Raw genomic sequence first — 22,683 nt, forward strand, 5'->3', positions numbered from 1 at the left:
GGAAGGGAACACCACATTTTTGGTAGGTGTTTCATATGGGGTTTCAATAATTACGTGCATTTAAAAATTGAGTTAGCCTCATCTGTGTCAGCTTCCTCGTAAGAGCTTTTAGGACAACGCATGTTAGGTTTTCAGCTTACTTATAGCTGATAAATTTAAGTATGGTCATGATTTTTAATATTTACTGCATCTAAATAAGCAATCCCATTCGGAAAGAAAAACTTGATTATGTTGGGTTAGAAAGATATTAATGATTTATCTCTCTCTGCATTTTATTGCAAATGTAAACCAGAATTAAGATGAGGATATTATAAAATCACTGAATGTTTACATTAAAATTCTTAAGAATATTTATGTTAAGGCCTCAAATGATCTTTATATGAGACTTGAAAATCTTACTTGGCTAAGGAAATATGAATTTGCATCCACAAAACATTTTCACAAATACAATTCACAATTTGCCTCAGATGTGATATTTCTTACTTCATTATGAAATGTTCACATTTTATAGGACTCTGGGAGGCTAGTTTTTGCCTGATATTGCCCTAAACCAGGATTCCATGTTACTTTCAGGGCATTTCCAAACCATGCTATTCACTCCTTCCCTGGCCCCTTCTCCATTTCCTCCACTTTATGTGTTGTCTTGTTCCATCAGAATGTAAGCCAAACAAGGGCAGGGCAAAGGGGGAGGGGGACCAGACCCGCTGTCTTGCTTGCATTTATATCCTCACTAATTAGCATAGTGACTGGCACACAGTGAGTGCTTAATCAATGTTTTATCCTTCATTCATTCATAAATGAAAACACATGCCTAAACTCTAGTAGAGTTGTATTTTCAAAATGTCACTTTAAAAAGATCACAAAACCCCAGATCTGATTGAGAAACATCAATAGAATTCAGAGAAAAGACACAGCGAATATAAACATAGGTGCAACTTCATGCTGGTGATGCCTTTTTCTTTCTTTCTTTTCTTTAATGTAATGTAAGCAGCTAATATTTAGGAGAATTTTTAAACAAAAAGTTGCATATTAATATTTATACACAAAAACTTAAACGTAGGTGACATCAGCACACATACATGCTTACATAAACTCAAATATTTACATTTTTAAAAACAATTTCCATTTAACATATGAAATTCTTTAACACATAAAACCATCGAGAGCTACTACAAAACAACAAAACTGGAACATCAGTTTGCTACAAGCATATAAAAACATACATTAAGTGATTTCTTGGAGTTTCAAGTCACCCCTTTAGAATATGATCTTACTTGCATATAGTCCTTTCAATTATTATTATGGACTTACAAAAGAGGTTTAATTTATTTTCCAGGTACATCACGAGCTCAAGAAAACGGACCCAACAGTTAGGCGATAGAATTATGCTGTAACAACTTCATTGCACATAATGCTTTAAAGTAGGTTTGGACGAAGTTCTCAAACACTTTGGTATATATCACTTAGGGACCACTATTAGATGCGGTACGTTTTACAAAAGTCCCTTCGTTCCCCATTTTGCTTTAAAATGGACAAGTCTTTGGTAAAAGTTCTACATTTTGGGCATTTAGTATCAATTAAAATGGTCCCCAAACCAATAAACGATGCTGCTTTATTATTAGTTCATAATAAAATTTCATTTTTACCACAGCTTTTGAAGCAATGTGGAAATATTGGTATTAATTTTCCAAAAAAAGACAGAACATTAATAGTTTCAGCCTTTTATCTGTAATCAGCAGAGGAATTAATAATAGGTTTAGCCAAAATTTTCTGTTAATCTTTTATCTTGTAAAAACTCAACTGCATAGTCCATAATTTGCAGTAACTACAGACATCATTCAACATCATACGTGATCATGGTGGTTGAAAAAGATGTGTGACATTAAAATCAGAGTTACTTTCCTCTGGTAAGCCAGTATTAACTGCACAGTATTTCTCTATTAGCCATACTAGTTACCAGGTAAATTTCATTAAAAACCCCAAACAATTCAATTTGCTACAAGATAAATTTTTGCAAATGTATAAAACAGCAGATATACAAGGAGAACACCAAACATACTTTATTAGCACAGAGAAGCAGCCATAACAAGGCACAGCAAGCAGAAACATACATCCACAATAAAAGGGTTAGTGTTGCATACAAATATAACTTTTCTTGTATTTGTAGCCTTGGCAATTGCCAGAGGGGTGTAAAATAACATTTTGTAGCAGCAGGCAAAGAAACTAAGGAGCACTCACCATTGGTACAGAGCACATTAACAAAAGACACAAGTGTGGAGAGTCGACTATCTTAGTGCAAAATGTCTAGGACAGAACTGTGCGTTCAGTCCGATGCTAAGAAACGAACACTAGAACTCGATATTACTTCCAAAATAGCTCACTCAAGTAGTATCGCATACTATTCTAAGTGACAAAAAGGTGCTAATGTAATTATTTACAGATATGATGGTTGTACAGTACCTTTTACATCTGTAATTTGCTTTCAGATTTTCCATTAAAAATTAACTCCATTGGAACGCTATAAATTATAATCAGTGACTCATATTTTACACCAAAAGAGATAAATACTGCCATTCCAAACCATTAAATGCAGCTCACCTTCAATAACCACTCTAGTTATTAACTAACTAGTGTCTGAGCTGCTTCTATACACTTTGCTTCTCATTTTTCCATGGTTCAAAAACTGATTATGGGCATGAGAAATGATCCAGTTTCCATGAATCAAAGTTTAGATTGCACGTCAGCATTTAAAAATTCACATGCAGCACTAAGTGGTCAGCAGCTATTCCAAATGCCTGTTCAAGTTAAAGCACTAATCAGAAATGTTCTCTCTCCTACTTATGGTCTTCAAATAAAATTCTACTATTGATTACACAGGAATCTAAAGTTTTAAGAACTATTCTTTAGAAAAACTGGGATTGGGACTCTTTGTAAAGGAGAAAGGGAGATTACAAACAATACCAACACTGAAAAGTGGACTGCACACTGCCCTTGTGGCCAGAGCTTCTTGTTTTCTGAAAGGCAGCAGGCAAGGTAAGCCATCTGACTGCTTGGACTTCTGAACCTTGATTTAGAGGAACTACAAACGTTACTTTTGTAAGATTATAGAAAAAATTCTTAGAAAAAATACTCATTTCAAATATTAGTCACACTGTTGAAATGCTCACCCAATATTAATCATTTGTTCTTCAGTAGGAAATAGAATATCATAGCAAATGCCCCAAAATTGCTTCATCCTATTACTACAACTATTAAAAACCAAAGATTTAGAAAAATCAGCAAATGTGTGTTTGTGTATGGGTAGGCCTTACTGAACATGTGCAGCTTTGTCCTCTACTAATAATTTCAATAGGCACCACAGTTATTTGTGTAAGTAACAGAGATAGCATCTGACAGATACTAGAACTAAGATTAAGTACGATATTGCGAAAAACCTAATACTGGTACATGTGCTTGCTACTGGTATACTGTTTGATGCACATAAAAGCAAATCTAATAAAAACCTACTTGGGGCACTGAATGGAGTTTATTTTGCCTTTATTGGTTCTCGCTCTAACCAGCGCACCCTAACTTTTTGTTTATAGTGATACTCCTTTAAAAAGTCTTGTAACATTGATGGTAAAGGGAGACCATCAATCCCATCATATGTAGTGCACCTACAAATTACTGCACGGCAGATATACTGTAGGCTGAAAGGAAAAGTCCTATTTAGTGATACAGTAAGCAACGGTTCAAAAAACATGCAAGAACTTGGATCTTTATAATGTTCTAGAAGCCCTGTTACAGTGGAGGAGTGAAATACACAGGGATCATGGGCATCGAAGCTAAAATTGTGGTTCCACTGCTCGATGCGCGCATGCAGGGATCGATTATAACGACGGAAGCTCACAGAGAAGAGGTAGTCCTCTTGCGCAGAGTCCCTGAGCAAGAAAGTGCCTTCGGGCTTCCCTTCAAGGAGGGCCTCCGCTTCGTAACGGTCCATCACACCCCAGTAGCAGGGGTTCCCCGTGATCTGAAGCAGATCAGGCACAAGGCAGTGAATGTAGTCGATCTGCGTGTGAACCTTCCATGCTCCCTGGCGGCCCGTGTGGGCATGGGTGTGGCTGTCTCCGGAGCCCTGGCGCTGTTTCTGCCGCCGGGCCTGCAGGCAGAGGGTCGTGGCATCCTCTTCTGAGTCACAGCTCCCCTGTGGGGTGGCAGCATTTTCTCCAGTCATGTCAGTCATTCCCGGGGCTAACTTTGGTCCCAGCTTATATAAGGGATTAACCTGTGCAGTGGCCTCAAATGTGTGTATTTGTGCATTGGGAGGAGGATCCACACCTTCTTCAATACTGAGCCGTCTTCTCTCCCGAAGCCGATCTTCTTCATCTTCAGTGGAAACCAAAGATGGATCAAAGGTATCAAAGAAGGTCGAATGTGGGCTCACAGGAGCCGTGTGCTGCTTAATCAAATGCCACTTCTGGGCTAGATCTGATCCAGCAGGAAAAGGACATTTTTCAAGCATTAATTCAGAAAGGTGTATTTTTCTTTTATTAGAAAAGAGGGGTTTTGCTTGTTTAGTATAAGTTCTCATGGGAAAGCATAACCCGACAGTGTCCTGCAGCCTCTGCCTCAGAGATCGACTTCCCACCGTCCTGCTAGAGATGCTCTCCATGTCATGGACAGAGCTCACACCATATCGTCTCTCTCGTCTCGGCAGACCACTGCGGGTCCTACCAAACCTTTTCTCAGTATCTAATGAACTTTGTGTCTTTGTAGAACAGGAATGTTTCTTCTTCCCACCCCATGGAGCATGTCGAGAATAGGAGTCTCTCCGTGCCAGTCTCGTGCCTGCGGTGGAGATGCATGAATCATTTTCCTTCTCAATGCTTATTTCTACAATCTGAGGGATTTCAGTGGCACAATTTTGGTTTCTTCTTGAAGAATTCTTTGAAGGGCTTAATTCAAGTTGTAAGGCAACATTCTCTCTTAAGGGACTGCTTTGTTGTTGAGGAGCCAAATCCCCTATGCTCATGTTCCTTTCTTTGACAGACAAACATCTATTGGAGTTCACATCTATATTTTCACTGGTGTTTCCTCCTTCATGGTTAAAAAGATTCTGACACCTGTATTTGAAGTTGTTCCACATCTTCCCCACTTTATCCATTGATTATGATATCTAAATTCAAATGAGGAAAAAGACAAAACGAGTTAGTAAGGTGCTTTATGAAAATCAGACAATCCCTTCCCCCTCCTACAAATGAAACGCCTGAGAAGTAGGATGTTAGCAATTTTTTGTTTTAGAAAAGTTCAAATTAGCCTTTGCCCTTGGATAATAAGGGAAAAAATTCTGTTTGAGAAAGATAAAGCCATTGGATCAGTTTAACATTATCACACTTATAGTCAAACCAATTCCTTTTTCCTCATTTGTTTTCAGAATGAATATTCAAAATTCCGTTCAAAGGATATCTTTTCACCCTAGATATCCCTAGATATATTATATCTTCTTTCTTTTGTAGAGAATACTTAGATTTGTAGAATCACAGGCTCATAGATGGGAGGGCTACAAGGGTCCTCAGAGATTACTTTTTATAGATGAGGAAACCAAAGCCTAAGGTGCTTATGACTTGCCCAAGGTCACACAGATATTCAAGGCAAATTTTGAACCCAGGTCCCCCCAACTCCAGAGTCCATGGTCTTTCTATTGCACCTACCTGTAAGTTTTTGAAATTATGTAACTCTAAAGAGAGCTGACACAAAAAAACCAAAGTAACATACCTCTTAATAAACACTTGATTAGCTAAACATGGTTCATATGGTAATATTTATTAATAGAGGAGTCTTATCTGGTTCATGTCAAAGCAGGAAAAGGGCTGAAGTGTTCTAGCTACATGACTAGAAGCACATTCTAATATATTCATGACAAAGAAAATAACCACTGTGATAGTGCCCTCCCGATCTGTTTTGGGGGTCTGAAGTCCCTAAGGCTCACTTACAGTAGGATACCCCACAATCCTTCTTCCTTCTTCTGGAAACTTCCATGTCCCATGCTTTTCCTATTTGATTAACCAGCTCCCTCCCTGTGACATGGATAGGAAATCAACTAGATAGTTCAGAGAGAAAAAAAAAATCCTACACCCTTCCTATGGAACACATCCCCTTCACTGCTTTATTAAAATACCCTATTAGGAAGGTGACAGGAACCCAGACATCATCCCCCACCAAACAGGAGAAAGGCATGGAGCTTGGTGAAGCTTAGGGAGCTTAGTCCACAGGCAACTTCTCCAAAAGTTTTTTTCCTGCTCTTGTGGCCACATACCTTAAGCTCCAGTAATTAAGATTTGGTTCTATCCATCCCTCCTAATGACTTTTATCTGGCTGCTATTTGCCCCCTCCAGTCCTTTGCCCTACATCTCTCTTCTCTCACTGTCTGTCCCTGTCATCCTCATTACTCCATGGCTGAGGTCTTGTGTTTTAGATCCTGGACCTTTCCTTTGTGTGAACTTCACAAAAAAGACTCAATGTAAACTATATCATCTTTTTTTTTTAAACATAATAACATAATTTTTAAACATAATTTCACTTTTCTAAGTGGGGTGACAGAAAGTATCCTATGAGGGGCAGGTTCTACATTTAGCAGTTGGTGGCAATTTGGAGAAAAAGGACCAAGTACAAGTTGTACCTACATAAGATAAAGAACTATACCATGCAGGGCATCGCAAACGTGAACCATAAGGGAGGGAGATAATGGTGAAGGTTTCGCTAGGAATGTCTCTGTAAGTTCGATGGGTCTATTTTTTCCTCCCTATTCCCCAGTGCCTAGGATAGTGTCTGCCACACTGTAGGTACTTAAGTGTGGGTTGACTGACTGATCTATGACCTCATTCCTATAAATTCTCCATCAAATGGTACAGATTGTAACCCACCCCATCCACAACTTCTCATCTGGTGAGACTCTTGACCATGTCTCTGATAAATCGTACAGAAAGGGACCATCAATGCACTGGGGTCTACCTCTAGGTCTCTCAATGTTACATGCATACCAAGAAGACATGGGGCTACACATCTGGTATTCTCTTATTTTGTGATTGACCCAGCTTCTTTTCCTGCCATATACTTCTTTGAGTCGATTTAACTCAATTCAAGAACTTATTAAGCACCAACCATATATAAAACAGCATAAAGGCAGCTTGGTGTAGTGGACAAGGCCCTAACAATTGGAAAGAATTTCAAATACGGCGGGCAGCCAGTCTAAGGCAGAGTGAAAGATGGATCAGCACACACAGGAAACACAAAGTTTGGAACATAAAAATACGTGAAGGGAAGTAACGTACAACGTACTTGCAAAGCACTCCCAGCTGCAATCGAAACCAGATTAAAATATAATGGGTAAGTATTTGACGAAATAAATAAAAACATACTAAGACACAGATAACATTATACTTTAAAACTTAGTCAATACATGGCTACAGGGATCCAGGGGTACAGATCAGTGGCCGCCACTTCAATCTGAGCCTAGAGCACCAGACCTGGAGTCAAGATGCTGCTGTTGTTGTTCAATTGTTTCAGTCATGCCCGACTCTTCACGATCCCATTTGGGGTTTTCTTGGCAAAGGTACTGGAGTGGCTTGGCATTTCCATCTCCGGTTCATTTTAGAGATGAGGAAACTGAGGCAAACAAGACCAGCTCTATCCACTGTGCCATCTAGCTGCCCCCGAAGTCAAGAAGACCAAGTTCAAATCCAGCCTCAGACATTTCCTAGCTGTGTGACCCTGGGCAAGTCACTTAACCTCTGTTTGCCTCAGTTTCCTTAACTATAACTGGGTATAATAATAACATTTACTTTGCAGGGTTGTGAGGATAAAATGAGATAACATTTATAAAAAGCACTTAGTACAGTGCCTAGCACATAGTAGGTGCCATATATAAATGCTTATTCCCTTTCTTCTTCCCTTTCCTCCCCTTCTCACTACACACACAACTACCATCTTAGTTCAGGCCCTCATCATCTCCCATCTGGACTACTCAACGGCCTAAATGATTCCCTGCCTCAAGTCCTTCCTTTCTTCAATCTGTCCTCTCCAAAGCTGCCAGGTGCATTTCTTTTAAGTACAGGTGTCACTCTCTTACTCAACAACTTCCAGCGCTTCTCTATTGCTATGCTATTACCACATAAACTCCTGCATTTAGAAATTCAAGCCCCTGCTAGGCCCCTGCTCTCTCTCTACTCAGTGTTTCTCACAAAAGGCAGTTCTTCCTCTCTCTGGTTCAAACCTGGAATGTTCTTCACCAATCCTCCACTTGACACACTCTTCCTTCAGCTTGAACACTACCTTCTACCCAAAGCCTTTCCTGATTACCCCAAATTATAAAACTCCTTTCTAAAAACCAAGTTTGTATATACTTATACATGTATATGCTATCTTTCCCAATAAAAAGTAACCTCCTTGAGAGCAGGGGCTATTTTATTTTTGTCTTCTTACCCACAGTATCTATCATACAGTAAACAGTTAATAAATGCTTACTGAACGAATTGACAGAATTGTATTAAAAAAAGATGGAGAAATTGTTCAAAGTGCAAAAATAGAAAATTCCATTTTAAAGACAAAGGCTTGTGGGTTTTGAAGTTAACTTTATATATCAATCCCTGTGTTTCTTTGCCCCCTTACCCCCCACCATCATGCAGAGCAACTGCTACTGTTATAGGTGAGGTCTGAACATACCTAGAACATAGGTGACTTCTAGGTCTTGATTTCAAGCGAAATTTCAGTATACTGTTGTATTGCAACGTCCTAGGTAAAAGTTTCCAGTGACACTGCTGAGGTAACTGGAGCTGCACCACATAGTTCTGATAGGTTTTCAGCTCTAATTTGGTCTCAAAGGTTATTGAAATGATTCATCCACTCATACTAATTGTGAGTGCATTGATATAGGTCATTTGGGGAAGTGAGATACTCTCCCATCTTCTGACTCTTTTTCTGCACAAAGGCGATTTGCCGTCCTTTATCTTTCTTCCCTTTCTCAGTCAAGCTCCTTGTATGTCAAGTGTATACACTTGATGCCTCACTTGCACTCCTCAGCCCTTTCCAATCTCAGGCCTTATCACTCTACTGAAACTGCTCTCTCCAAAGTGAACAATATCCTATGAAGTGCTCCATCTAATGCCTGGATCTCAGCCCTCATCCTTGACCTCTTCTGCAGCACTTGACTCTGACGAACCCACAGCCTTCCTGGATGCTCTCTCATCCTAGGTTTTTATGACACTGCCCTCTCTCATTCTCCTACTTGTCCAACCACTCCTTTTCAAGTCTCCTGTGCTCTGTGATTGACACGAGTCTGAATAATACGACCCTCAAGACACTTCTTAGCTCTGTAACATCTGCTCCATACCTGTTTCCTCACTTGAAAAATGATAGTTAGACTCAGTGATGACTCAGGTCACTTCCAGCTCCAAATCTATGAACCACATCACACTCTCCAACAGCTCTGTCCTGGGCTGCTTCTCTCTTTACACTCTTTTATTTCACCTTAACAGTTCTCATGGGTTCAATGATCATCTCCAACCAGGTAATTCTCAGATCCATAAAGCCAGTTTTTGTCTCTCTCTGGAGATCCCGTTCCACTTACCAAATAAGTGCCTACTGGACAGAACTTAAACATTTTTCGTTGGCTATCCAGTAGCTATTTTAAACTCAACAGGTCCTAATCAAAGTTCATTGTCCTCATCGCCGCTTCCAAGCCTCACTTCCAAACTTCTGTCTTTTCTGTGAATGGCACCATCTTTCTTCTAATCACTCAAGTTCAGCACCCCTGGGGTCATTCTCTTCATTGTCACCTACCCCCACATACCATTGGTTGCCAAACCTTTTATGTCTGCTTCTATCCAGTCCCAGAGTCAAGTCTTCATCAATTTCTACAAAACCACCTGGTTTGTCTTCCTATATCAAGCCTCCTCATATCTATCCCTGCCATTACAAAACCCACCAAAGTGATTTTTCCAAAGTGCAGGTCAGACTAAGTCATCCAATTACTCAAGAAACTGTAGTAACTTGGTATTAATATACTCCCCTGTTCAGCATTTAAAGCTCTGCACAACCTGGCTCTACCCTACCTTTGCAGTCTTATACATTATTTACTGGCATTCTTGCAGCTCAGAAATGTCACTTATCTCTCATTTCCACATCTTTGCTCTGGTTGTTCCCATCCCTGAAATGCTCTCCCTCCTAACTTTTGCTTTTTGAAATCCCTAGTATCCGTCAAGACTCAATTTGAGCACCACTTTCCTTCTCCCTCACCAATTACCCTTATATGTGCTTTTCATATGGTTTTGTATAATTTATATTTGTGTACACAAGTAAGTACATGGAAAAGGGAGTGGAAAAAGTGCTGGGCCTGGCATCAGGAAGACCTGAATTCAAATCTGGCCTCAGATACTTACAGCTGCATGACCCTGGACGAGTCACTTAACCTCAGTTTGCCTCAGTTTCCTCAATTGTAAAATGGGAGTAACACAGCACCTGCCCCTCCCAAGGTTGTTGTGAGGCTCAAATGAGATAGTATTTATGAAAAATGTTTACGGCAGTGCCTGGCACATAGAAAGTGCTATAGAAACGCTTGTGTAGTGTCCTCTGACAGAATGTAAACTCCTTGAAGAGAAGGACTGCTTGTCTTTGTATCTCTATTGCCTGGTACAAATTAGATGCTTGTTGCTGCTATTCAGTCGTTTTCAGTGGCGCCTGACTCGGTGACTCCATTTGGGGTTTTCTTGGCAAAGAAGCTAGAGTGGTTTGTCATTTCCTTCTCCAGCTCATTTTATAGATGAGGAAACTGAGGCAAACAGGGTGAAGTGACTTGTCCAGGGTCACACAGCTAGTAAGTGTCTGGGGCAAGAATTGAACTCAGGACAATAAGTCTTCTTGACTCCAGTCTGGCACTCTATCCACTGTGCCACTTAACTGTCCAAGCAGATGATTAACAAATGTTTATTGACTACATATTTGTCTGTTAGACTACATACATTTTTATAGAAACTGAAGCTATCTGGATCAACTTGGGCAAGTTACTCAATTTGCCTGAATCTCAGTTTCCTCTGCTATAAAATGAGCCCGGTAGACAGGCTGGCCTCAGGGGTACCTTTCAACTTCAGATCCTATGGTATTTCACACCAAATTCATAATACAGATAATTCTTAACAACACATGACCATGAAGAATATGGACAGGAAAGATTACATGAAACTCAAAGATAATTTCCCAAAGTATTTTGCTACTTTTATAGCATCTCTCTACAGTATTTAATAGAGTTGTTAGAAGTAAATTTAATATTTATGCTTTTTTCTTGACACTTGGCAAGTTATATTAAGTGTCTCTTTTCCTAGAGGGAGACAGAAAAGGCTTAGAGAGTCGCAGACATCAAAGGAATTCTACCAGTCCTTGTGTTTAATCCTTATCTGACCTATGTATGATTGGCATATTCAAAAATACCTCAGGTCTGCTTACATTAATTCTAGAATAATGGATTTATAAAAGACTTCAGTTCCTCTTGTCTACAGCAATGTCTCTCAGTCTTCAACTGCCTTAGGCCATTCATCATCATTCTAGAGGTCTGGATAGTTGTTGGCTGCACTGGATGTGTGTGGGTTCATTTACAAAAATAATAAGACTGGAGCCCAAGGTGAGGAAGAAACACATATATCGTTGTATCCTTTTTGATGAAAAATATTTCACTGATGTTTTGTATGCTACTAACAAACTGAAACTATTTAGATCTGGAAGGTTAAAATATGAACTCTCCTATCTGGCTTTTAAAGTCTTTTAGAACCAGGCCCCAACCTATCTTTCCAGTTTCCCTTTCCTCACTACAACCATCTTGGCCCAACTGGCCTTTTCTATCACATATTACACTACTGTGCCCATGCCTGAAATGCCCTTGTTCCTCACCTCTGCCCCTGAGAATCCTTAACTTCTTTCAAGGCTTAGCTTAAGCACCACCTTCTCTCCATGATGCATTTTCTGATTCCCTTGGCCAAAAAAGCTAATGTGATCCTAGGGCATACCAATGGGCAGCGTAAAGGGCTAGGGAGAAGATGTTCCCACTGTGTGTACTGCTTCCCTGATGAGATACGGTGTTCAGTTCTGGGCATCGAATAGGAAGGGCACTGACGAGCTGAAGAGCACTGAAGAGGCCCAAACAAGATTAGTCCATACAGCCAATACTGGAAGAGGATCAATTTAGTCTGAAAAAAAGACTCAAGGGAAATCCTCAAGCATGTAAAGGGCTGTCCTGTGGCAGAAGGCCTAGACTTGTTTTGCTTGATTCCAGTCTGCAGGAGCAACAGATGGAAGTTACAAAGTAGCAAACTTGGGTTTGGTAAAAACTCTGGAAACTTTGGAAAAAACTTCCTGACAATAAGAGCTATCCAAAAACATACTGTGCCTCTTCAAGACCTAACTGGAGTGCGGACCATTTGTGAGGTACATTGTAGTGAGGAATTTTTCAGGTATGGATTGGATGCAGTCCTCCCAACTATGACATTCTATGATCATACAGCAGATTTCCATTTCCTTAAACATTACTAGAAAGATGCTTACTATTATTATACAGCTTAGTATAGTACAGATTAGTACCACATAAATATGTCTGCACAAGAATTTGTTTCTGTTAATTTAGCATAATGTACAAATACCTAACTAGCACCATTTTGGTTTTTCTACACTTATTGCCTCATTTCAACTCTTTCCAAAAAGTATTATAACCTTCTATTCATAGAACACAATATTGTCTTTTGTAAAAATCTCAATCGTCTTTATTTTTCTATCTTGAATAAACATTAAAAAGTAGTACTTCTTTTTACATTTTATTTTCAACCCTAAATTCAGTTTAATCAAAGATTGGGAGGGAAATTTCTAATACTCATCACTAAATCAGCATTTTCCAAGTACAGAAATAATATTTTAAAATTGTATGCGATATTTCTACAAGTAAATGAGCCTTATTTGTTCTTCATTTTCATTATCACTATAGCATTCACTCCGTGCTCCCCTTGCCCATATCATTCCACACATGCAGAATTTTTTTTTTTAAAAAGTTCTCTCATATAATCCTCCCATATTTTCTTTGCCGGTGTTCCCCCCAATCCCTTTACTTTTGTTTTGAAACACTAACCACAGCTGGCAGATGAGGGTCTTTAGGAGCTTTCAATCAAGGAGTCAGCTGCTTTCCAAAAGCCAGAAGGGAAGGACCGTTATACTCCCATGTCTGCCTAGCTGCTTCTCCCTCTACTTCCTCCCACTTCTTAGCTGGAGGGCTGCAGGTGCCTGACTTGGCTTACAATGAATTGTGGTACAAGCCAGGCAGGAAAGAGATCTGTTTAGGTTTCAATAACTTTCAATCTTGGGATGAAGGCATTTACAGCAGCTGCCCAGGCCTCCTCTTCTACTAAAGGTTCATAAGATTGAAGTGTGAAACTTTAAAAAAAAAAAAAAAAAAAAGAAACTCTAAAACATCAACGTTTTTAATCATTGCAAACAAGATTCCTACGTCTGTCGTTCACTCACCTAAAATCACTGGCGTCTACATACGTCTCCCATCAAACAGGCTTCATTATGGGAATGTTACTAGAATAAAGGAAAGAAATACTAGTTAGCTTCCAATGTACTCAATCACTGATTACCATGCAGACCTTAGGGTACATGATTTTAGTCAAAAGTAAGAATTTCTAAATAAACAAAAACTGCTATCACATATACAAATAATTCTCTCCCCCTTTTTTTCCCTAAGGAAAATACTGGGTTTGAGAAAAGATTAAGGAGGGAGAATTAGATCCAGTTAACCAGGTAAGAAGAGAAAGCAAATGCTAATGCTTTTCCTCCTACCACCCCAATAATGACAAGTAGCTCAGAGCGTCCTTAACTCAGCTTTGGCCAAGGGCAAAGAGCATTTATGCACTTTAGAGAAGTCTACTCTGGCAATAAAGATGCTTTTTTAAAGTAAAGGGGAAGGGTCATTCAGAGGAAAATATTATTCTTGATTCTTTTCCAAGATATTTTCTTTCTTGTATATGTTCTGTTCTCTCTCATCCTGTTTCACAACATGAGAAAATATATTATTTAAAAATTCACAGCCATACAATGAAAACTGTTAACAGCTACTGTGGCACAGCAGAAACAATGAACTTGGAGTCAGGAAGCTGACTGTGACACTTAGTAGCTCTGTGACCATGAGTAGGTAATTCAACATAATTTATATCAAACTCAGTTTTCTCATCTGTAAAATGGAGAGAATATGACTTCTACTACCCCCAACTTGACAGGGTTATTGTGAGGAAAGTGCTCCATGTCCTCATTTCTTAAAAACACCTAACTTCAATTAGGTATGCAATGTTTGTTCACTCTGTGCAAGTGACTGTGCTAGGCACTGGGCATACACAACAAAAACAGAACTGTCTCTGAGTTCCAGCAGCTTACATTCTAAAGCGGGCAGGGAGGGGAAGCCAGGAAGAGGTGAACAGAACATCAGAGGTAAAGAAGTAAAAACAAAATACAAGATAATCTGAGATAAAAGAAAGCATGAACCACTGGGGGATAGGAGTCTGGAGGAGATTGGAAAAAGCGATACCTGGACTAAGGCTTGAAAGAAGAGAAAGATTTCTAGAGATGGGAGGGAGGGGATCAGAGTGGGGAGCAGTATTAGTATATTTCAGGCATGAAGGGTAGCGTCTGTGAATGCACAAAGTTAGGAGAGAATATGTTGGGTTTGGTGAATAGTCATAACAATTTTACTGGGACATAGTGAGTAAAAAAGATGAGGAATATAAAGTAAATTTGGAAAGGTAGGTTGGTGTCAGATTGTGGAGGGCCACCACCACCACCACCATCATCATGATCATGATCATCATCATCATCACCACCACCACCATCCCCATCACCATCACAACAATAGCAGGCATTGACAAAGCGCTTACTATGGAGCAGGTACTGTAAAATGAAGTGCTTTACAATTATTTTTTCATTTGATAGTCATAACAACCCTAGGTGGTAGGTGCTATTATTATGCCCATCTCACAGATGAGGAAACTAAGAAAAACAGGTTAAGTGACTTGCCCAGGACATCACAGTTAGTGTTTGAGGCTACATTTGAACTCAGGTCTTCCAGTCTTCAGGCCCAAGGCTCTATCAAGAATGACACCTAGCTGCTATTAGCAGCCTAAAGGCAAAAGGAAGTCACTAAAGATCTTTGAGGAGGAGACTGATATGATCAGATTGTGCCTGAGGAAGATAATTTTGGCAGGTGCATGTTGTTCATCCTTTGTTTTGAAGAAGACAAATGACTTGAACAGGTGATATCTTGACTTATATACATAAACTGGATGTAAGGGAGGCAGTTACAAAGTCATCAGCTTCACTCTCTCTTCCAGAGTCACTGAAGTCCAGTGGCAAGACAAGAGGAAGGACGACTGGTGATGGCCCAGGATGCAGTGGATGACTTTGGTGTCTTCAATGTTTCTAAGTATGCTATAGGACCTGCTTTTTGCCTTTGTGGATGTTGGAACAAATTGTTCTGCCCATTCCACCAAGGAAAGTATTCATTTGCTTCATTTGCCCCAACTCACCAATGGATTTGTGAATATTTATAGCAGTAGTTTTCTGTTGTGGCAAAGGACCAGAAATAAGATACATACTCTTTAATTTGGGAATGGCTGAAAATGGCATATGAATACAAAGGAATTTTATTATAACAAAATAAATAAGGAATATAATATTCAGAGACATATGAAAGACTCATATGAATCCATGCATACTGAAGCAAAAAGAACCAGAATAATATAGGCACTACTCAGAAACATATGAGTAGAAACAATTATGGAAGATTCCAGAAACTTTGATTTAAACAGTAATGAATCATAGATTTATAGCTGGCAATGAAGGACCTTAGGGCCATCAAGTACAATTACCTCATTTTACAAATAAGGAAACTGATGCAGAAGTTAATTGACTTGCCTAGGGTCATACAATTAGATAGTATTTAAGGTAAAATTTGAACATAGGTCTTTCCAACTCCACATTCAGCCCTCTATCCACTGTGCCACTTTCCTGTCTCATGATTTCAAAAAAAAAGTGATTAAGTATATCTTCCATGTCATGGTAGAAAGGTGGACTGAGTAGAGATACAGCATCAGACATGCATTCTCAAATATGGCCAATACCTTGATTTGTTTTGACCGTACATATTTGTTATAAGAAAGGGCTCCTACTTGCGGGAGAAGCAGATGGTCAGTGATGGATGTGGGAAAAATATCAATAAAACATCTTAAAAAGTGCACAGAGGGGAGATCTGGGAAGTGCAGGAGGGGGTAATAAAGGAGCAATTTGTTACCACCTGGTTGAGTTGATATACACACACCAATACATACTTTTCAAAAACCAAAACACTACATACAGTAGAAGTTCAGTTTCTTAAATGGGCCTCTTTCTTGTTCCTTACATCATGAGATTTTTGATTTGTTATAATCACAATTAAAAAAAAAACAACCAAAGCAAACAAAACACACAAATCAAAGTGTGAGGGTAGAGGCTGAGATGCAGAAGTGGACTGCGAACCAGTCACTGAACTCTTAAGTTAGGAGATAGAAGATTCCAGCAAGAAGACCTGAAATACAGATGGAAAAGAAAAGAAAAAAGGCTGCCAAGAAGCAAAGGGACTGTCTGGAAGTGGCAATGAGGCACAGGGAACACACTCTTTGCGGTCACTGTGGTCAGGTGGAGAGGATGGTAAGGTATGCAAGGACTTCTAGAGGGTGTTAGGTGTGTTCCATGTGTGTCAAATAAGCCACGTACACAGACAGTTATCAAAACAATTCACTTTAAGCTGCTGCCTTTGCTCCTTGCCAGCACAGGTAAAAACAACTGCAACAAGGACTTTGCATATTATCATCTCATCTGAGCTTCACAACAACCTTCTCAGTTAAGCATTATAGCCATCATCATCCCTATTTAAAGACTAGGCTTTGAGAGGTGAAGTGATTGCTTAGCATCACACGCGGCTACCAAGTTTCTGAGACGGGATCTTCCCACTTCTAGAGTTGTCACCCCCTATGCCTTAATAAATGACAGTATCTCCTTGTTCAGATAGGGAAGAGTTTTGTCCCCGTACCAAGGGAGCAAGAGGTGCCCCTTCAGATGCAGGACTCATGGTAGTAGGGTGAGCAAGACTGAACTCAAGGACAGAGAAACCTCCTGCATTCCCTATATTCTGCATAGCTAGAATTGCAGATTGGGGGAAGAAAAAACTGAAAAGTGAAAAAAAGGACATTAGCTTGGCCAAACAAATTTACTTTAGTGAGCTAGAACTGAGTAAATATCTAGAGCAAGACCTGACAGCATATCGGGTAGTAGGAAAGAAAGATAAGAAAAAACAAAGCCCAATTCTCTGGTTAGTACACAGGGCAAGAGTAGGCCCACAAACATAGTATCAGATACTGACTATCTGTGTGGCCTTGGCCAGTCAGAGACTCTCTCTAAGGTTCTCTATAAGGTGATACTCTTTGGGCCTCAGTTTATTCTTCCGTAAAATAAGAGGGTCTAACTAGAAGAACTTTACAGTCCTTTAATGTTCTAAATCCAAAGGTCCTGCAAGTTGATGAGGCAAAAAATAAATTTCCACCTGATAGCCAAGCCTTAAGTGTTGAACCTCTCTGTATAAAGCTAGTTATGCCACTTCACCACGAGTACCAGCTAGAAAAACAAAATTTGTAACAAATAAGTATAGTCGAACAAAACAAATATACACATTTGCCATGTGCAAAAAATGTCTCTTTTCACACTTTGGAGGTAGGTAGCAATTTTCACCATCTGTTCTTTGCAGCTGTGGTGAATTGTGGGAATGATCAGAGTTCTTAAATCTTTTAAAGCTATTTTTCTCTACAATGTTGTTACTGTGTAAATTGTTCACCTAGCTCTACTCATTTCACTGCATCAGTTCATAAAAGTTTTCCCAGATTTCTACGTGGATTTTGCCTTTAGTTTTAATAATACTCCATCATATTCATGTGCCATAATTTGTTTAGTCATTCTCAATAGGTACCCTCTTATTTTCCAGTTCTTTGCTTTAAAAAAAACCTGCCATAAATGTTTTTGTACATATGGGTCATTTTCCTCTTTCTCTGATCTCTTTAAGCATTAAACACAGTAGTGATATTACTGGGTCAAAGAGCATGAATAATTTAGTAACTTCTGGGGTTTGGTTCCAAATTGCTTTCTAGAATAGTAAGGCTCATCCACAATGACACCAATGGTGCATTAGTGTGCCAATCTTTGGACAATCCCCTTAAAACACTTTTTTTTCCCTTTCCATCTTTGTCAATCTGATAGGTATAAGGTAAAAACTCAGTTGTTTTAGTGTGCATTTCTCTATTAACGATGTAGAGTTATTTTTGCATGGCTATTGATAGCTTGGATTTCTTCATTTGAGAAGTCTGTTTTCATATGCTTTGACTATCAATTAAGGAATAACTCTTGTTCTTATATAATTGAATCAGTTCCTTATATATCTTAGGTATATAAACAACTAATTTCAACTGCACTGATTTTGTATGTTCAAAATGTTTTCAACTTCATGTAATCAAAGTTGTCTAATTTATCTTCTGTTATGTTCTCTGTCCCATGTCTAGTCACAAACTCGTTACCTATCCAAAGTTTCAAAAGGTACTTTCTTCCTTGCTCCAGTAGTTTTCTTTAAATAATATGATCTGTTATATCTAGATCATGTATCAATCTGAAACTTATCTTGGCTATAAGGAATGAGAATTTGGTCTAAACCTAGTATCTGCGACAATGCTTTCTAGTTTTTCCAACAGTTTTTGTCCAATAATCTATCCTTACCATAGTACTTAGGGACTTTGGATTTGCTGAATACTATATTCATTTGTTTTTATAATCTTTCATGCTGACTGAAATTTAAATTTTTAACTAGTACCAAATCATTTTAATGATTACTGCCTTGTAGCACAATTTGAGAAATAGAACTGCTAGGTTTCCTTCCTTCCCACTTTTTCACACTATTTCCCTTGAGAATCCCAACCTTTGATTCCTTCAGTTGAATTCTTCTATTATTTTTCTAGCCCTCTCACATAATTTAATAGGGATGGAAAATGAATAAATAAAGCTGTATCATAATTTTTATTATGTTAGTTTGCCCTATACCTATAAGCAATTAATATTATAATATTAATTAATAACATTAGAGATATTTAATATATTAATTACATATTAATATAACAATATACTTACTAGAGGAATAGAAACTAATATCCAATATTACTGTGCTATAAGAAACGATGAAGGGGATGGTTTCAGAAAAACATGGGAAGCCTTAGGTGAACTGACATAAGAGTGAAGTGAGCAGAACCAGAACACCATACACAGTAAAACAGCAATATTGTATGATGATTGACCATGAAATAATTAGTTACTCTAATCAATATAATGATGCAGGGCAGTTCCAAGAGACTCACAATGAAAGGTGCTATCCAACTCCAGAGAGAGGACTGATAAACTTGGGAGTGTAGAATGAAGCATACTTTTTTAAACTTACTTTATTTTCTTGCCCTTTTTTGCAACATGATTAATATAAAAAATGTTTTGCATGACTTCACATTTATAACTACTACCATATTGCTTGCGTTGCCTTCTTGATGGGTAGGGGAAAGACTAGAGGGAATAAGAGATTTTGGAACTCAAAACTTTTAAAAATGAATGTTAAAATATAGTATACTTTAAAATATTTCTCCAATTATTTGGGTCTATATTTATGTAAAGAGTACTCTAGTTGTATTTACATAGTTCTTATAGTATCCTGGTAGAAAGACTCCTAAATATAAAGAAAGACTCATAATCTGTGTAGGTTTATTTTATATCCTGCTTCTTTATTGAAATTGTTTCAATTAATTTTAAAAACTAAGACTAGCATTCTCTATGTAAAAGATCATTTCAATTAATGAAATGGAAGGGAAGGTGGCCTCGCTCTATCAGGTCTAAAATTGTATTATAGAGCAATAATCATCAAAACTACTTGGTACTGGCTAGGAAATAGAGTGGTAGACCAGTGGAATATATTAGGTACACAAGACACTGCTGTCAATGACCACAGTAATCTACTCTTTGATAAACCCAAAGACTCCAGCTTCTGGGGTAAGAAGCTGGAGTCACTATATGACAAAAACTGCTGGGAAAACTGGAAAATAGTATTGAAGAAACTAGGGATAGATGAACATCTTACACTGTATACCAAGATAAAGTCAAAATAAGTACACTATTTGGACATAGAAGGTGATACAGTAAACAAATTAGGAGAGCAAGGAATAGTTTACCTGTCAAATCTATGGAGAAGGGAAGAATTCATGCACAAACAAGAGATAGACGATATTATGAAATGCAAAATGGATAATTTTGATTACATTAAATTGAAAAGTTTTTGCACAAAGCCAATGCAACCAAGATTAGAAGTGAAGCAGAAAGCTAGGAAACAATTTTTACAGCCAGTATCTCTGATAAAGGCCTAATTTCCAAAATATATAGAGAACTGAGTCAAATTTATAAGAATACAAGTCACTGCCCAAATGATAAAGGGTCAAAAGATATGGACAGGCAGTTTTCAGATGAAGAAATTAAAGCTATCTATAGTCATAAGAAAAAATGCTCTAAATCACTTGATTAGAAAAATGCAAATTAGAACAATCCTGAGGTACTACCTCACACCTATCAGATTGACTAACATGACAAAACAGGAAAATGATTAATGTTGGAGATGGGGGAAAATTGGAACACTAATGCATTATTGGTGAAGTTGTGAATTGATCCAACCATTCTGGAGAACAATTTGGAACTATGCCCGAAGTGCTTATAAAACTGTGCATACCCTTTGACTCAGCAATACCACTTCTAGGTATGTATCCCAAAGAGACCATAAAAATGGGAAAAGCATCCACAAGTACAAAAATATTTATAGCAGCCCTTCTGTGGTGGCCAAAGAATTGGAAATTGAGGGCATGTCCATTAATTGTGTGTGGTATATGAATGTGATGGAATACTATTGTTCCATAAGAAATGATGAGTAGGCAGATTTCAGAAAAACTTGGAAAGACTTGCATGAACTGATGCTGAGTGAAATGAGCAGAACCAGGATAACACTGTCCACGGTAACAGCAACACTATGCAATGACCAACTTTGATAGACTTAGCTCTTCTCAGCAATGCAATGATCTAAGACAATTCCAAAAGACTCATGATGGAAAATGCTATCCACATCCAGAGAAAGAACTATGGAGACTGAATGCAGATTGAAGCTTACTATTTTCACTTTTTTGGAAGGAGGGGCAGGTGGGTCCTTTTTCAAGGTTTTTCCCTTTCATTCTAATTCTTCTTCACAACATTAACAATGTTTAATATGACCACACATGTACAGGCTATATCAGATTGCACGCTGTCTTGGGAGTAGGGGAAGGAGGTGAAAAAAATTTAAAACTCAAAATCTTATAAAAGTGAATGTTGAAAACTAAAAATAAATAATTTTAAAAGACCACTTCATTTGGAAAAATCAATAAATGTTATCTCTTTGCCCATACTTATTTTTTCCAATATCTTTTGCTTGTCTGTTGCTATAGCTAGCAGTTGTTGAGAAGTCAAAATTTCTCGTAATCATGAACAACCTTGTTTTATCCTGATCTTACTGGACAGGGCCCTGGTTTATCTCTACTACAGATAATACTGGTTTTACATAGATAATATTTTGATATTAAGGAAAACTTTAACTGTTCCTATATTTAGACTAGAAATGGGTGTTTTATTTTGCCAAAAGATTTTTTTTTCTGAATCTACTAAGATCATCTTGCTATTTTAATTGTTTTTTAAAGTAATTATGGCTTATTATATGATGTTTTCCTAATGTTGAACCAATTCCTGGTTTAAGTCCTACCTGATCACAATGTACAATATTTTTTCCATAGTGTGCTGTAGTTTCTTTGCTACTATTTTACTTAAAATTTTTGTATCAACATCCATTAGCAATCGCTGCAGTTTTCTTTTTCTGTTTTGTTTTTCCCTGACTTAAGTATCAAGACCATATTTGTATCATGGAAGGAATTTGTAAGGATTCCTTCTTTTACTATTTTTTTCAGTTTACATAATATTGGGATTAATTATCCTTTGAATATTTGATAGAATTAACTTGTAAAACCATCTGATTCTAGTCTCCCCTGCCTTCTCCCTTTGGGAATTCACTTATGGGAGAGTTCAATTATTCCCATTTGAGAATCAATTTTTCTGATATTGGGTTAAGTTCTCTATTTCCTGTTTCATTAATATGAATATCTTACATTTTTTGTAAATATTCATCCACTTAATTTAAATTGGCAGTTTTGTTGGCATATAATTAGAAAAAATGTTTAATATCCTTTATTTCTTCATTTGTTAGTTCTTTTTCATTTTTGATACTGTCAATTGTTTCCTTTTCTTTTATAAAATCATATGAGCTGATGGTTTATCAGCTGTCTTGAGCTTTTTAAAATAGCTTTTAATTTTATTAATTGAATTTTTTGTTTTCAATTTTGTTAATCTATTCTTTGACTTTAGGAATTTCTATTTTAGTGATTAGTTGCGGTAATTTTATTTGTTGGTATCCTAGTTTTCTTTTCTTTTTTTTAGTTGCAT

At 37.9% G+C, this 22,683-nt stretch overlaps 1 protein-coding gene across 1 annotated transcript in view; it reads right to left on the minus strand.

Moving 5' to 3' along the window:
- Positions 1 to 2,036: 2,036 nt before the first annotated feature.
- SOCS5 (suppressor of cytokine signaling 5) overlaps positions 2,037 to 22,683 on the minus strand; it is a 77,827-nt gene continuing 57,180 nt past the window's right edge. Inside the window, exons 3-4 of the mRNA XM_036751178.1 lie at positions 13,537 to 13,596; positions 2,037 to 5,158 (exon numbers count right to left, since the gene is read on the minus strand). Of these exons, the coding sequence (XP_036607073.1) occupies positions 3,527 to 5,146 (1,620 nt within the window). The 5' untranslated portion in view covers positions 5,147 to 5,158; positions 13,537 to 13,596 and the 3' untranslated portion in view covers positions 2,037 to 3,526. The remainder of the gene's footprint in view (positions 5,159 to 13,536; positions 13,597 to 22,683) is intronic.

This window comes from Trichosurus vulpecula, chromosome 3, assembly GCF_011100635.1.
Source record: "Trichosurus vulpecula isolate mTriVul1 chromosome 3, mTriVul1.pri, whole genome shotgun sequence".
NCBI classification, from domain to species: domain Eukaryota; kingdom Metazoa; phylum Chordata; class Mammalia; order Diprotodontia; family Phalangeridae; genus Trichosurus; species Trichosurus vulpecula.